The sequence below is a fragment of the Diplotaxodon limnothrissa genome, linkage group LG10 (genome assembly GCF_057381915.1).
Source record: "Diplotaxodon limnothrissa isolate DT_005_m linkage group LG10, D_limnothrissa_male_GT1.1, whole genome shotgun sequence".
In the NCBI taxonomy this organism is placed as follows: domain Eukaryota; kingdom Metazoa; phylum Chordata; class Actinopteri; order Cichliformes; family Cichlidae; genus Diplotaxodon; species Diplotaxodon limnothrissa.
Genome location: NC_140605.1, coordinates 34182174 through 34197224, shown reverse-complemented (window position 1 = coordinate 34197224; position 15051 = coordinate 34182174). Strand labels below are relative to the sequence as shown.

The 15051-nt window shown below is 43.7% G+C and overlaps 2 protein-coding genes across 2 annotated transcripts; both read right to left on the bottom strand.

Moving 5' to 3' along the window:
* Window positions 1-4957: 4957 nt before the first annotated feature.
* On the bottom strand, window positions 4958-6777 carry LOC146624773 (uncharacterized). The gene is made up of 5 exons (XM_085364130.1): window positions 6286-6777; window positions 5812-6017; window positions 5561-5678; window positions 5123-5291; window positions 4958-5015 (listed from the first exon to the last, which is right to left on the bottom strand). The coding sequence occupies exons 1-5, from the start codon at window positions 6775-6777 to the stop codon at window positions 5002-5004; spliced, it is 999 nt and encodes a 332-aa protein (XP_085220256.1). The 3' UTR covers window positions 4958-5001.
* A 1169-nt stretch (window positions 6778-7946) lies between these two features.
* Window positions 7947-14917, bottom strand: LOC146624772 (uncharacterized). The gene is made up of 6 exons (XM_085363472.1): window positions 14387-14917; window positions 13233-13447; window positions 12407-12524; window positions 12163-12322; window positions 8562-8678; window positions 7947-8467 (listed from the first exon to the last, which is right to left on the bottom strand). The coding sequence occupies exons 1-6, from the start codon at window positions 14915-14917 to the stop codon at window positions 7947-7949; spliced, it is 1662 nt and encodes a 553-aa protein (XP_085219598.1).
* Between the last annotated feature and the right edge of the window lie 134 nt (window positions 14918-15051).

Sequence of the window (15051 nt, the reverse complement as noted above, 5' to 3'; positions counted from 1 at the left end):
GGAGCCTCGCGGAGTGATACGTACTGTGCTTCAACATAATATTACCGTATTGTGTGTGTATAAGGACCATAAATGGCACCTGTAAGAGTCGTGGTTACGAAGAGGATTTCAAACTCCAGGCTGTCAGTCACGCAGTAGAAGTTGGGAACAGAGCAGCTGCGAAACCTTTGTTATTATGCTCAGCGTCTGTTAGCTTACAGTTTGACTGCACAGTTGTGAGCTCTTTGTGATGCACAAAAACAACATTGTTTTCTTTTATTTACGGATCATTATTATTTAATAAATGCTGATAATTTATTTTTGAGTAATTTTTCATGTGCATCTGCGCTGTATGTGAATAAAAGTGCCTGTGTGACATCTGGGACACAGCTGTGACTAAACTCTCTGTTTGTTCTTACTTTATGGCTTTAGAAAAATATCGAGATATATATCGTATATCGCCATCCAGCTAAAGAATATCGAGATATGAATTTTGGGTCATATCAACCAGTCCTAGTTATATGTTTGTTAAGGGTTTCTCTGTATTGTTGTAGGATCTTTACCTTACAGTATAAAGCACATTGAGACCCCTTAATTAAGCACAAGTTAGTTTGAAGTCTTGAACAAATGAAACAGGAATCCAGAAAAGGGGACAGAAGGTGACACCGAGGAGGGCGGGACAGACAGCAAGTAAAGACAAGACTCATTAATAAACAAAGTAAAGCAGGAAGTAACCAACAAACAACGAAGTAAAACCTGAGGAAACGAAAACATGTAACTAAGAAGATAATGAGGGAAGAGATAAGGGAGGGGAAATAAACTGAAAACATAATGTGGAGGAAATAAAACCAACAGAATGCCAAGACTATCATATTTCAGAGTTTATGAAACAACGTAATTCGCCATTAAAAGCGATTCATATAAATGAGTCATGATCTTTGTATTGCAGACATTCTGCTTTGTTGTGTTGAGAGTTGTGTCAGTCACAATTTTAAGTGAGTTTAAATGAAACCTGACAGATTAAATCTGGTGTCTTTCATAAACATGCACACAAACAATATCACAGACATTAATAACTATGTCAAAGAAACCAGCAAAGCTCTCCTCTGCAGCGCTCTGTGCTTCATACTCTATACTGTAGCATAGCAACTTTGCATTTAGGTCTTCTAACTAAAATAAGAAAATGGGAACATAAATAGTGCATCATTGCCAGACCTGCAGACACTCAGCCATGACACCAGTCAGTGAGAAGTGCCAGCTTGATGCCGGATTTCTATGAGCCTGGGCTACATAAACCAAACCATAATCGGGCATGTCATCACATAAACAGTGCCATCTACGCCAGGCCTGGCCCATATCTGGATGACATACCACCTACCATGGCAGAAGGCAGCCAGCAGTTCTGGCTTGACACCAGATCCAGGCCAGACCTTTCTTCTATGTGGGACAGGGATGGAAACTAATATCGCAGCAGAGGACTGGATACCAGCTTGTGCTGTACCTTAGATGGTGAATACAGATACTAATAACCCAGAATATTGACACAGTTCTACATTCTTGCCAAGAGTGTTTACAAACAAACACAAGCATTTGAAATTCACCATCTCATCTACAGCAGTGATCTACTGTTTACTATGTGAGAGAGAAACAGTCCATTGCATCTTCAAATACATGATAACAAGCTTTTATTGTGTTGAACCATTTCTTAGATCTTAAAGTGAAGCTGATTACACTCAGACACTGAAGCAAACCTCTCACTGTATAAAAGCTGGATGACTGCAGAACAACAGTTTGTAACATGTAAAAAATGCTCTGACTGTTTTCATCTGTACCTCGACCCAGATTTTTTTAAACATCGCCCTAAGCTTGCAATGCTTCATATCAAAGTTTCATTAATATTTCATTTCCATTAAGATAAAACAAATCCAGTTTTTAGGGGAAAGTCCTTGTGACTGATCCTTCTTTAACAGGTCCAGACTCATAGCAGGTCTATTTAATGGACCATTTTAACAACACAGTTATCAGACTGTCACTGCTTCCTGTGAACACTTTGACTTTTTGCGCAAGGCTAATTGTGCCATTTAGGTCCAAAGTTTAAAGTCATTTTTGTGAGTACAGAAAACACGTGCACGATATTTGTTTGTGAAGGAGTGACGGGAACTGATGACACTGTATTTCCTCATACTTCTGGAGCTTTGACAAACTGACTGATGTTTGTTGTTGTAGATCTGCAGCATCCTGATACAGGAAGTCTGGTTCGGCTCTCTGATAAAAAGAAAAGTCTTCATCTCTGGTCCTCTGAGTCTTACAGTAGATAACACAGAGGTCACAGGGAGTTTATGTGGATGCTTTAATGTCCAAGTGTCTTTCCTGCTCGCCCTGATGTGAAAAAGCCCGAGTAGCCCTGCAGGTCCAATCTGATCAGTCACACCTGTTGTGGCTAAATTTAGGAACGCTGTCCATTTCATTAAAAGTAATGAGCGGGTAATGAGGGCAAAACTTTGCCAGTCGAACACAAGGTGGCACTAAGTATGTGTCAAGTTTTTATAAACTTTGGAATAAGTGTCTGTATATTTTGTGAGTTTTGTCTTTGTTGTTTATTTTTAATGATATAATGACTCATTTTGTCTGAAATCAAATCAAATATGATATAACCACACCTGGACTGGCCACCGGGCCATTTTTCGTTTTTATGATTGTTTCTTTTTGTTTTTCTTTTTTGTTTCTTTGTAACGGTATAAACAATGAAAGGTGGTGGAGTGATCGATTCTGGGCTGGACCAATTGCAGCAGAGGAGGTTGAACTTCAGTATAAAGTTTGGTATTGAGGTGAAAAGGAAAGCGATTTGACCCCTACTTCATCTATTCATCCATCCATTCGCTTCCGCTTCTCAGGGTCGCTGGAGCCTATCCCAGCTGTCATAGGGCGAGAGGCAGGGTACAGCCTGGACAGGTCGCCAGTCTGTTGCAGGGCTAACACACAGGGACAGACAACCATTCACACTCACACTCATTCACACATTCACACCTAGTGGCAATTTGGATTATCCAATTAACCTATCCCCACAAGCTGCATGTCTTTGGACGGTGGGAGGAAGCCGGAGTACCCGGAAGGAACCCACGCAAACACGGGGAGAACATGCAAACTCCACACAGAAAGACCCCGGCCTGATGGTGGAATTGAACTCAGGACCTTCTTGCTGTGCGGCAACAGTGCTAACCACCGTGCCACCGTGCTGCCCTACTTCATCTAGATTGAGAAAAAGACTCATTCTCCCCCCTCCCTCTCCTGTTGCTAGTTCAATCATGAAACTGATCAATGATCAGCTGATCGTCTCTCTTGTTTTTTTATCGTCCACTTTGCGCCAGAAAGAGGAAACCAGTGTATGTCGCGCTAAACAACAGCAGCTCGTTTAAACTTGATCAGCTGTTGTTAGAATTTATTTAATATTACTTTCTAGTATCAGCTGATGTTTGCTGGAGCCACAGCTGTAAAAGCTGCTGGTCATGATATCAGTTTGGATATGTGGTGATTTGTTTGTTTGTTTTTATGTAAAAGTGTTTTCTGAAATGTTATTTTGTTGTTGATGTTGTAAATGTGATTTGCACTTCCCAGCCACCGTACAAATGATCACTGCAGCATTACTGAGAGTTAAAAACTGTCTAAATTCTTTCATCTGTAACAAAATGATCAGCGTTCTGCTCTACCAGGTGTAACAGTTAAGTTTAACATCCAGGCATCCATGAAAACAGAATTTATGATATTTAACGGAGTTAGAAGTTAGCAGGAAGTTACTGATACTGGGAGACACTGGGAAGGATGGGATACTTTAAGTAGTGCAAAGCTAGAAAAGGAAGACAGTCTGTGCTCATATCCTGAAGTCCAGTCAACTAACTGCTGTTTTTTATTTTAAATATATTTCAGTTAAGTTTCCTCTGAGCAGCACATTTATTTAGCATTTAAATAAATACTGCTTTATGTTTGAGACAACACCACATACATCTAGTGACACTTCACTGCCAGGCTGTTAGCTGACCATCACATGTGTTGCACTCAAATGCTGCAAAACCCATTTAAATAAAAAAAATCACACTGAGCTGTTTTATTACAATAACTTTAGTGTATTTAATGAAGCCATGCATGTTTGTCTCTGAGCTACAGCGACTTGAAGAAGATGCAGGTGAGAGTGAACATGTGCGATCCTGAATAACTCCACAGGTTCACGAGATCCTCACATGAAATATGCAGGACTGAGAAACACATTTGACCTGATCAGCAGCAGGATGTTCGTCTGTAAACAGATGATCAGGTAAATTCAAAGCTGTGAACATCACGTGGAACAAAAGCTGGAACTCATCAAAATACAATGAACAGAAACAGTGTTTAAGTGGAAACTGCATGAAGGCACAGCTGAGTGAGTTTTCAAAGAAATGATGGTTTAAATTAGGAACAGTGCGGGTGTAACACCCTCTCTGACCACAGGGTGGCGCTGTTACACGTCACATTGATAGAATCAGGAGTAGATGGTCGTTCGGAGCACTTTTAGTGACACGTTGGACTGATTTAACAAAGACAGCAACAAATGATCTGATGTGAAAAGCTTCAGGTGTGTGAAGAGTGAGGAGGAGGAGCAGCGAAGGCACCTGAACACCACGGAAAACACCCAAAATACAAAATATCCAAAACAACTTTATTGTCCACTTTTTGTGTGTACAAAGTAATTAGTCTTTGATTCAGTCACATGAACACATCACACACAGACGGGACAGAGTGCAGTGAAACACATGATCACATGTTTATGTTTTATCTGTCTTTGGTCTTTTGCTGTGCACTTTGGAAATTCATGTAATAAACCTTTAATAAACTAATGGAATAAAAAAGTCACATCAAAGAGTTTTTCTGTGTTCGTTCCTCTCGGCTGCTGCCTTCTGTGTAACCTCCACCGTGGTTCACTGTGCAGCCGGTGATGCTGCAGTCGCTCAGGAAAAGGAGAATAAAGGTGGAGAAACTCCACAGACAGCCTCACTCTGTAGAGCCTGTTGATGAAGAAGGTTAATCAGGAGACGTTTACAGCTCACAGCTCATCGGCTGTGTCAGGAGGTGAAGCAGGAAGTCAGCCTGTTATTGATTATTGATTTATTACCTCTGATTCTCTGCTGGAGTGAAACCTCCTTCTTCAGTGGCCACAAACGAGTGACGAGGCTTTGAGCATCCTGGTAATGTTGAAAGTCAGAATTAGGTGTGACTGTCACAGCGTCACACTCGCAGAACGTGAGGTTCTTTCTCAGATCATCAGAATCAAACTTCAGCACCTGGAAAAGAAAATGAACAGAGAGAAAAAGACGAGCAACAGTTTTACACAAAAAACCTACAAAAACACAACTGAAACGTTTAGTTTATTTACAGTAAACATCATTTATTCATCAAACCTCCAAACACACCAGCTCTGGCAGAAACACACAAAGACCAAAAACTCAGAAAGACAAGAATCAAAAAGCTTCCTCCAGCTTTACGATGATTAAACACAATAATGTTGCTGATGTTTCTGCAGGTGTGTGAGGAGGAGGAGCAGTGAAGGTACCTGTCCTCCCGCCACATGCAGGGCGATGGCGACGTGGTCCCAAACATAAAACTGTGGATCCTGAATCAGCCCCCAAGCTTCCATCAGGTTTTTGTCACGTCTTTGTAAAAGCACATATCTGAGAGGAAGCAGCGTCTGAATCAGCTGACAGTGTTAAAGGATCAGGAACATCCACCAAATGTTGTCTGAGTGTGTGTGTGTGTGTGTGTGTGTGTGTGTGTGTGTGTGTGTGTGTAACATCTGTTTCTTACTTGTGTGTCTCACACATGGCCTCGGGCCTCCAGGTGAAGCGTCCGTCCCTGTAAGCACAGATGGTGTTCGGAGGGTCATTCAGCATGGGATACTCAGCGAAGAACCCGTCATTGGCTGAGCTGTGGACCAGCACAGCATACATCACTTCCTGTCTGTACAGGGAAGTCCTGAGAACACGCATGACGGGCGGGCGGCCGGAGCAATACTGGAAAAAAAACCATGTTTTGATGACAGACTCACACCAGCTACACCGGGCTTCATCAGTGAGCCGGGACGTTGTACAGACGTCTCAGCCAAACACATAATACACAAAATGTTCCACTGAGGTGAAGCTGACCAGCTAAAACAGAAAATCATTGATTACATGAAGGAGTCAGGGAGCTTTTTCAGTCTGAGGGGCTACACTGACAAAATCAAGTTTAAAAATCTTCATTGAGCTAATTAATGTTAATTTACACTGAAGGAGTCCGTACCTGCTTGCTGTAGGCCTCCAGCACCTCCTCCACCGTGAAGGTGAAGCGGTACGATCCATACCTGGACTTCTCACTGAAGGCTGGAGACGAGGCAAAGTCCACCAGGAAGCCCTGCTTCCGCCGGGCCTGCTCCTCAGTCCAGTTTGGGAAGGCCTCCTCCAGGAGCCTCCTCTCAGCTGATTGGATCTCCTCTGGTGCCACAGCCAGACTCCACCACACCAGGGACAGTCTTTCTGGATCCTCTGAGCCGCTCTTTGGATCCTTGAAGCCTCCGTCATTCTTGATCTCTTCTAATCTGTATGTGTCGTGTTTCAGCCGAGACACATGAAACTCAAGTGAAACCTCTCCAGGTCCGGGGTACGGAGGGATGTCGTCTTTGTAGAGGTACTTCTTGTACAAATGAGTATCTTGAGCTTCCTGTTTCAAATCATTCAGCTTTAAATGCCTCGCTTTATAATGTTTTTGTTTTTTGACGTTTCCTTGTCTCTGCATGATCCGATTTGGATGATGTCGATCAAACAGACCGTCCAGACCGTCAGTGTCACTCTGCTGATGTGGAGAGCAGCTCTGACAGCTCAGTATAAGTCAGGCAGTGTCATCGGCTGGTTATCTGGAAATAAAAGTTCATCTTTGAACACACACACAATAACACACTGTTGTTGTAATCAGCATGATCAGCACTGGGTGTGAGTCACGGGACAAGATTTCTTAAAGCACCCAGGGGTGATTACTAATTATAGGAACTCACATACAGGAGCCTGAGAGCTTTGTCGCAGCTGGATCCAGGAGGCAGACGCGCTTTCTAAGTTTGATGATTAGGCTGAAGATTTCCTCTTTGATGAAGCTGGAAACACAGACAGTATGATAAGAAATGAAGTGTGTGTGTGTGTGTGTGTGTGTGTGTGTGTGTGTGTGTGTGTGTGTGCCTTCACCACCCTCTGTAGTGATTTGCGGCTGCTGGCAGAGCAGCTTCTGTATCAAACTGTAAAGCAGTTCGTCAGCAAACTCTCGATCGCACACCTGTAGAAATTTGAGGTGATGTTGGCGTTCATGACAAACTTCTTCAGCTTCCTCAGGAAGTAGAGTCGCTGATGAGCTTTCATGATTGCAGTGTCCGTGTGGAAGGTCCAGGAGAAGTCCTCGGTGACATTTACTCCAAGGAATTTGAAGTTGCTGACCCTTTGGACCTTGACACCGTTGGTGTGGATGGGCTGGTGTTCCCCGACTGGTCGTTTCCAGTAGTCCACTATCATTTCCTTTGTTTTGCTGACATTGAGAGACAGGTTATTATCCAGACACCACTTGTACAGCGCCATCACCTCCACTACAGGCCGTCTCTTCGTTGTCTGTGATGAGGCCTATGATGGTTTTGTCATCCACAAACTTGATGATGGTGTTGCACTTATGTTTAGCAACACAGTCGTGTGTGAACAGGGAACACAGGAGGGGGCTAAGCACACGACCCTGTGTTTAAAATAGGTGTTGAGGAGGTGTGCTTACCAACTCTCACCACCCACAGTTCAGGAGAGACGTTTCCAGCCCGAGGTCGACGAGCTTCGAGGCAACTTTTGGGTTGACCTTTTGGAAAGACCATCTCACATCTTCTATTTCGAGTATTAAGGTTACAGCCTCACTGCCTGCCTGAGGGAAAAGGACCTGCTTTATGTTTTCTGCATCAAAACGAGTGCAGAATTTGTTGAGCTCATCTGCAAGAGACACGGTGGACTGAACGCTGCATGCTTGTTTCCAGTATAGCCTATAACAGAGTCTATGAATTTACTGATGTTGCGATCAGCAGCATTCTCAAATATCTGCCAGTCAGCTGTCTCAAAGCAGGCCTGTAAGACGCCCTCAGCCTCACTGTCCCATCTGTAAATGACCCTGGAAACTGTTTTGTCCTGTTTAAGCCTCTGTCTGTATGTAGGCAGCAGCAATATGGGACAATGCTCTGCCAAAGCTGGACGGGGGAGGGGTTTGTAGCAGTGATCCAGTGTTTGATCACTGCTGTAGGGACGTTTCTTCATGTTGGCTCTGTTAAAGTCTCCCAACACAATAAAGGCAGCTTCAGGATTTTTGTAATCAAGTCCTCTGATGACGTCATACAGGTCGTCCATAGCCATAGCTTTATCACCACGTGGGGGGATGTAAACAGCTGAAGGAGAGTTTAACTGAAGGTCAGCAGCTGGAGGGTCTGAGTGCAGTGCGTTTTTAAGATACACACATGCATAGCCCACAAAGACTTAACCATGAAGCACACACTCCTCCCCTTTTCTTGCCTGAGTCCTTCGTTCTGTCTCCCCGGTACAGTCGGGGACGCTGGGCGTCCAGTTTGTTGTCCAGAGACTGACCGATTGCGAGCAGGACGCTGGGCAGAGGTGTCTTGTCTCCCTCGGCTTAAACAAAAGAGCCCAGGCAGTACAGTTCAGTACCGCGATGTCGAAACTGCTGTAAAGTCCGCACCGGCTGATGAACGTACCGAATACGTGATTGGGCCGTACGCACAGAAAGAGGAAGTAGCGAAAAGTAAATAATAAAGTTTTGCTGAGATGACTCGGAGCTCTCTGCTCACTCAAGTCCAAACATGTATTTTATTACAAGTTCATCCCAACAGGCCTTTCACTACATGTGATCTCGTAGCTCATCGTCAAAGTAATGAATGTTGTTTAATTACACATCAGAAAGTCACTGTTACAAACGCGCTGTTACATTATTACCAGTTAACCGTGTGAAGCTGAGGCCACACACCAACGACCCCACTAAAGCTTTCCTTTAGTATTATCAGTGTTCGCTTACCTGCGCTCTGCTCCTTTCACGCAGTAAAACCAAAAGTACCGGTACTGTCCGCGTCTCCAAAACATCTGTGAACAGCTTGACCTTTTTACTCCTTCCGCCTCCTCCAAACGGAAATCCTCTTTCCGTCCCCAGATCATAACCGACGAGACTTTCTAACGACACACAGATACCTGTGGTAAAAAATACTCCAGTAAAAGTTAAAGTACTGAAGCAACTTTTTTACTCATGTCAAAGTGAAAAAGTACCGAAATGTAAGTAAGAAAGTAAAAAAAAAGTTGAAGGGCGATTCTACCCAGCGGGGTCCCGGCCTGTCTGGTGCCCTGCGAACACTTTTCTGTGATTTCACATGTTTGTTGAGCTGATAGAAACGTTTCTCCCTTCATGCTTCTTCTGCAGCCCCGCTCGAAGCTGATACCACAGACGCACACCGGCGCTGCTCCCAGTGCCAATAAACGGCGTCGTTGTACCTAAAGATAAAGAACACATATAAGTCTGTTTGATTCCAGTTTCTCGTGATGTGAATGTCGTTTGTGTCTCAAGATGATTTTATATCATTCATGAGGGATACATGTGAGATGTGGTTCACATATTATAGGCCAACAAGTCACTTATAGCAGCTTACATAACAGAAATCACATAGAAATGATACTGCTGAGCCTAAAGAGACGAGTTTTGATAATGTAAGGAGTAGAAAGTAAAAAGTAGTCCAAAAAATAAACACTTAAGTACAGATACCAGAAAATTCTACTTAAGTACAGTAATAAAGTATTTGTACTTCATTACTTCCCACCTCTGCTGACCCCTACATGGCTCTTTGATACACACAACACAACATCTGAGCACAGAGGACGTCCTCATTCTTCTTCTCTCGTGTTAATGAGGCAGTGACAAGAAGAACCACACAGGTCCAGAGTCTCATGGAGTTCGTTTATCTCTCATTGCTGCTTTGGAGGCTGGTGGATGTTTGCATTGATCTCTTGGGTGGAGCATCATTCGACCACGCTGTCACCATCTCAAGGTTGTTATTTGTTAAACACTGCCTCTCCCACCAGCTGCATTTCTTGACAGTTTCTCGAGCTCGCCTCACCTGCAGCTGCAGATCCCCTGATAAGAGTTTTTCAGGCTCTTTTTCTACTTTTCTTTGTTCTTCTCACCAGGTTTAAACTGCAGTTCGGACTCAAATCAGCAATAAACCCACAAATTCTGACTCATTCACAAACTCAGCTTTTATAGTATTACACATATTACTGGCCCAACAGACACACAGTATGTGTGCTGAGGGCAGACAAACTTCAAACTACAACAATGACAATGTGACCTGACCTCACTGATGGAGCCCCACCTGCTGCTGGCATCCACGATTCTCTTTAAACCAACCTAATGACTGATGGTAGATTTTTGCTTCAGCTGCTGCTCGAGCTGCACTCTGCTCCTCCTGCCGTCGACCTCCAGCGCTCAGAGATCAGGTAGGTCGTTCCTCCCAGTCACAGCCCGGTCCCCACTATGAGCACCTTCCAGGAGCCAGAGAAGGGTGGTGCTCTTAACTATGTGTGGTAAACCCACAAGAGGCTCTGACAAGCCCCGCCCACAGGTCCAACTTCAAGGTGGGGTCAATCAAATTAGATTAATATGTCTCAGAGCTTTTCAATATTATTCTAGAAATATAAATAAACTAATCTTTGTGTTTATAATTAATTGTACGATTGTTCTCTTAATAAATACACAAATTCAGATTCAAAAGAACTTTATTGTCTTATTGTATAAAAAGGTAGAAATGTGTATGAAATTCAGGCACATGAACACACTGCATAAAAACACATAATCATACATGTTCATACATAATTATGTATCTGTGGTATTACAGGAAGTCGTATATCTGAAATCAACTAATAAAATGCAAAAGCGAAGCATGTGAAGCAGTTTTTCTGTCTCCGCCCCTCCACTGTTACATGTATAACCTCCACCGTGATGGAGCATAGAAGTGGAGAAACCCCACCCACATGAACCAGTGTCGTTTTTACACGTAACAGACGACCAATCAAAGAAGCTGTTTAAATTGTATCTTCAGACACTTTGTTACCAGCAGTCTGGAAAGCATCTGATTGGCCAGAGTCTCAGTTTTCAGCACGACAACGATCCCAAACACACCGTCAGTCATGGATCGGCCTCCTCAGAGGAAACATCAGCATTTCCAAAGCAGTGTGAGATCATCGTTGTATTTCTTTAGCACCAAATCACAACAACAGTAACCTCGAGGTGTTTCACACTGCAAGGTAAAGACCCCACAGTGATACTGAGAAACCCCAACAATCACATATCACATGACAAAAGGCAGAAACATACAAAGAAGAGCTCTGAATGAATTCAGGAAGCCTGGAGAAGGATTCCTGAGAATAAAGGTGGTCACCCTAAATTTCACACAGCACCCATAAGAATAACTACAGTAACAGTCGTAATAATAATAATACTGTATATAGCTTTACTTTCTGAAATGTCTTCTAATCTTAAATTTGCAGACTGGTCTCCTGCAGACAGGACAGAGTGACAACGTCCAGTGCTGCTGATGATTTGACAATGACAGTGCGCTCACACAGAGGCGCTGATGCTTCAGCAGCGCGGCTTATCGTTGACAGCATCAATAAGACTTTAAGCAGCTCTCTCACTAGTTTGCTTCTTATCGAGGTGCCTCAAGCTTTTTGCACAGCAGTGTGTACGTTTGGTCTCTTTAAAAAAGGAAAAAGGAAAAGTTTGCAGAAGTTAAACCCGATCGTTGTCTCACAGCACCGAGTCTTGAGGCCTCTTTAACACTGCTGTGGGGTTTTCTTCCCCTAAAGAGAGAGACCTGTGAGAAGGAGAGAGGCAGAGGACGAACTGAGATGGAGGAAAGATGAAGCCAACGCTCCAGGAGCGAAAACTGCAGTTCCTCTAGCGACCACTAGAGGCTGGTTCAGTCCCCATAGACTCCAATGGTAAAATGTTCCAGCAGAAATAAACAGGCTGCCTGACGTGATAAAAACTATGTGGAGTTGAGTTTCTGTCATATAACTTTAAGGTTTGTAACTGAGAGTTTTATTGATTTATTACCTGCAAAGTTCTTCTCCAGTGACGACTCGGGCCACAGACTTTCGATAACGCTCTGAGCTTCCTCACAATCATCAAAGTAGAATTTCGGTGCGATGGTCACGTCGTCTCGCTCACAGAACTTGAGGTTCTGTCTCAGTCGATCGGAGTCGAACTTCAGCACCTGAAAAAGAAACAGAGGATAATTAACACGTCTGTGCAGCTGGATTTGTAGCAATGCTCGACGTGAAGATCTGAGCGAACGTACCTGTCCGCTCTCCACATGCAGGGCGAGGGCGACGTGATCCCAAACATAATACTGTGGGCAATCATCCAGCTCCCAGGCTTCCATCAGGTTGTCCTCAGGTCTGTAGTCCAGCTCATACCTGAGAGGAAGCAGCATCTGAATCAGCCCACAGAGGTTAAACTGCATCACTGCGCCTCACTGACGCTGCTCAGGTCAGCGCTGAAGTGTAAAGACACTCTGAGTGTCCTGAAGTCACGGCCTGGTTTCTGTTCAGCATCAGTGTTTGTCTCTCACTAACTCTGAACTACATCACAGTAAAACTGGACCCGTGTACTGTCTGTGGCACAGGAACTAGGTCCTCCTTTCACCACCATCTTCTCACCGTGAGTCTATGTGTTGGTAAGTTTCATTAACGATAATAAAGTTATTTTACAAATTACAGACAAATCAGCTGATTCTGAATCTAGCAGCTGTTTTTTAAATGTGTTTAAACTTGGAGTGGCATGACATCATATACAAACACTGGTGTTCAGTAAACCAGTTTGAGATGATCTGGCCTGTGTGACATGGCGTGTTACCCTGCTGGAAGCAGCCAATCAGAAGATGGCACAGTGTGGTCGTGTGAGGACGGCTGTCTGGGAAACTCCCAGCAGATGAGCAGCTCCTGAAACACTCTGGGTCAGACCTTCCCCCTCCCATCCTGATGCTCAGCTTCAGTCGTTTTGATCACGTCTACATGTCTACATGCACTGAGCTGCTGCTCAGATGTTTGAGAAGGTGTATCTAATAAACTGGCAGTGAGTGTGTGGTTCGGTGGACTCCATGGAAATCTTTATGTGTTTCTTACCTGTGTGTCCCACACATGGCCTCTGGTCTCCAGATGAAGATGTTTTCTTCTCGTCTGTAAGCACAGACGGCGTTCGGGTCGTCATCAGGAAGCTCGGGGTACTCGGAGAAGCGCCCGTCATCGTGCGGTCTGTGGACCAGCACAGTATACACCACTTCCTGTTTGTACAGGGAGGTCTTGAACACTCGCAAGACGGGTGGAGCACCGAAGCAAAACTGGAGACAAATAAACAGGTTTCAGTGGAGGGAACACCACGCAGAGATGTGACAAGTGCTCAACTTAGAGCTCTTTGTTGGTGTCAGACTGTTTCGTGAAAGGCTGGTGACAGATTTATAATCTTTGCAGCACTGGTTCCTCCCATGTGTTTGGTGCTTTTGGGTTAGGTACAAGGACCAGACTGAGAATGAGTGAAAAAGCAGCCAATGTCTAAATAAAAGCTGTGAAAAGGCTTCAGGAAATCTGTAGGACTCTTCAGATATCACAATCAAGTCTGGCTGTTGGAAGCAAAATGTAAGGAAGACGTTTACTCACCTCTACACCGAGGTTATTACACGGTAATAGAACTACACCAAAATTAGACCTTATATACAACAAACTGAAACTGAACGAAATGAAATTTAATGAACATGAAAAACTAAAGTAAAATTAATTTACAAAGGAAATGTTTTTGTTTCATGATTTAATATTCTGGTAAAATCACAAACTGCCTGATCAGGTCAGATGGAAGTTTTTATGAGGCTTCTCCTCATATTTGAATATCTATGCAGATAAATTACATCTTCTCTGGTCTTTTCAATAAATACAATAATGAGTCACAAAGACTAAAACTGAGACCGAAACTAATAAAACTAAATGAAAACGAAACATTTTCAAACTATAAAAACTAAACTGAGACCAGCAAACTGAACTGGAGACTTCCTGAAACTGAAATGATTTAAAAACAAAAAAGTCTAAACTAAATCAAATTTTTTTAAACTGCAATAACGTGGTCAGCAGAGTTTTGAGGGGCTGTGTGCTGGATGAACTGAACACTTGTGAATAAATAAAATTCAGTTTGTAATGAGTCAGCAGGCGTCTCATCAGTGTCTGCTGTAATAAAACAGCATTATCAAAGGTTAGTAAGTGTTTTAAATTTACACTGAAGGAGTCCGTACCTGCTCGCTGTAGGCCTCCAGCACCTCCTCCACCCTGAAGGTGAAGCGGTACGATCCATACCTGGACTTCTCACTGAAGGCTGGAGAGGAGGCGAACTTCCACAGGAACCTCTGCTGCCTCCGGGCCTGCTCCTTGGTCCGGTATGGGAAGGTCTTCTTCAGGAGCCTCCTCTCAGCTGACCGGATCTCCTCTGGTCCAACAGCCAGACTCCACCACACCAGGGACGGCTCTTCAGGGTCCTTGACGCCTCCGTGTGGATCCTTGAAGCCTCCATCCTTCGAGATCCAGCACAGCGACCCTCTCTCTGTGTCGTGTTTCACATGAGACACGTGAAACTCCGGCCGGGGGTACGGAGGGATGTATTTTTTATTTTTGAACAGGTATTTTTTCCTTTTCGTATCCAGGTAGGAATGTCGAGCTTTCGATTTCAGCTCTTTCAGCTTTAAGTGTTCACCCCTTACAAAATATTCTCTATAGTCTCTGCGGTTTTTTCGCGTCTCCATGATTAGATGAAGGATGGTGGCGATCATAAAAACTGTAAGGACCACGCCCAGTAACTGAAGCTGGTTACCAAGAAATGAAAGTTAATTTTTACAGGTTTAAGGGGAAGTTCAAGAGTTTATCAAGCATTTCATCTTGCGAACAGACAAACAGACACTCATTT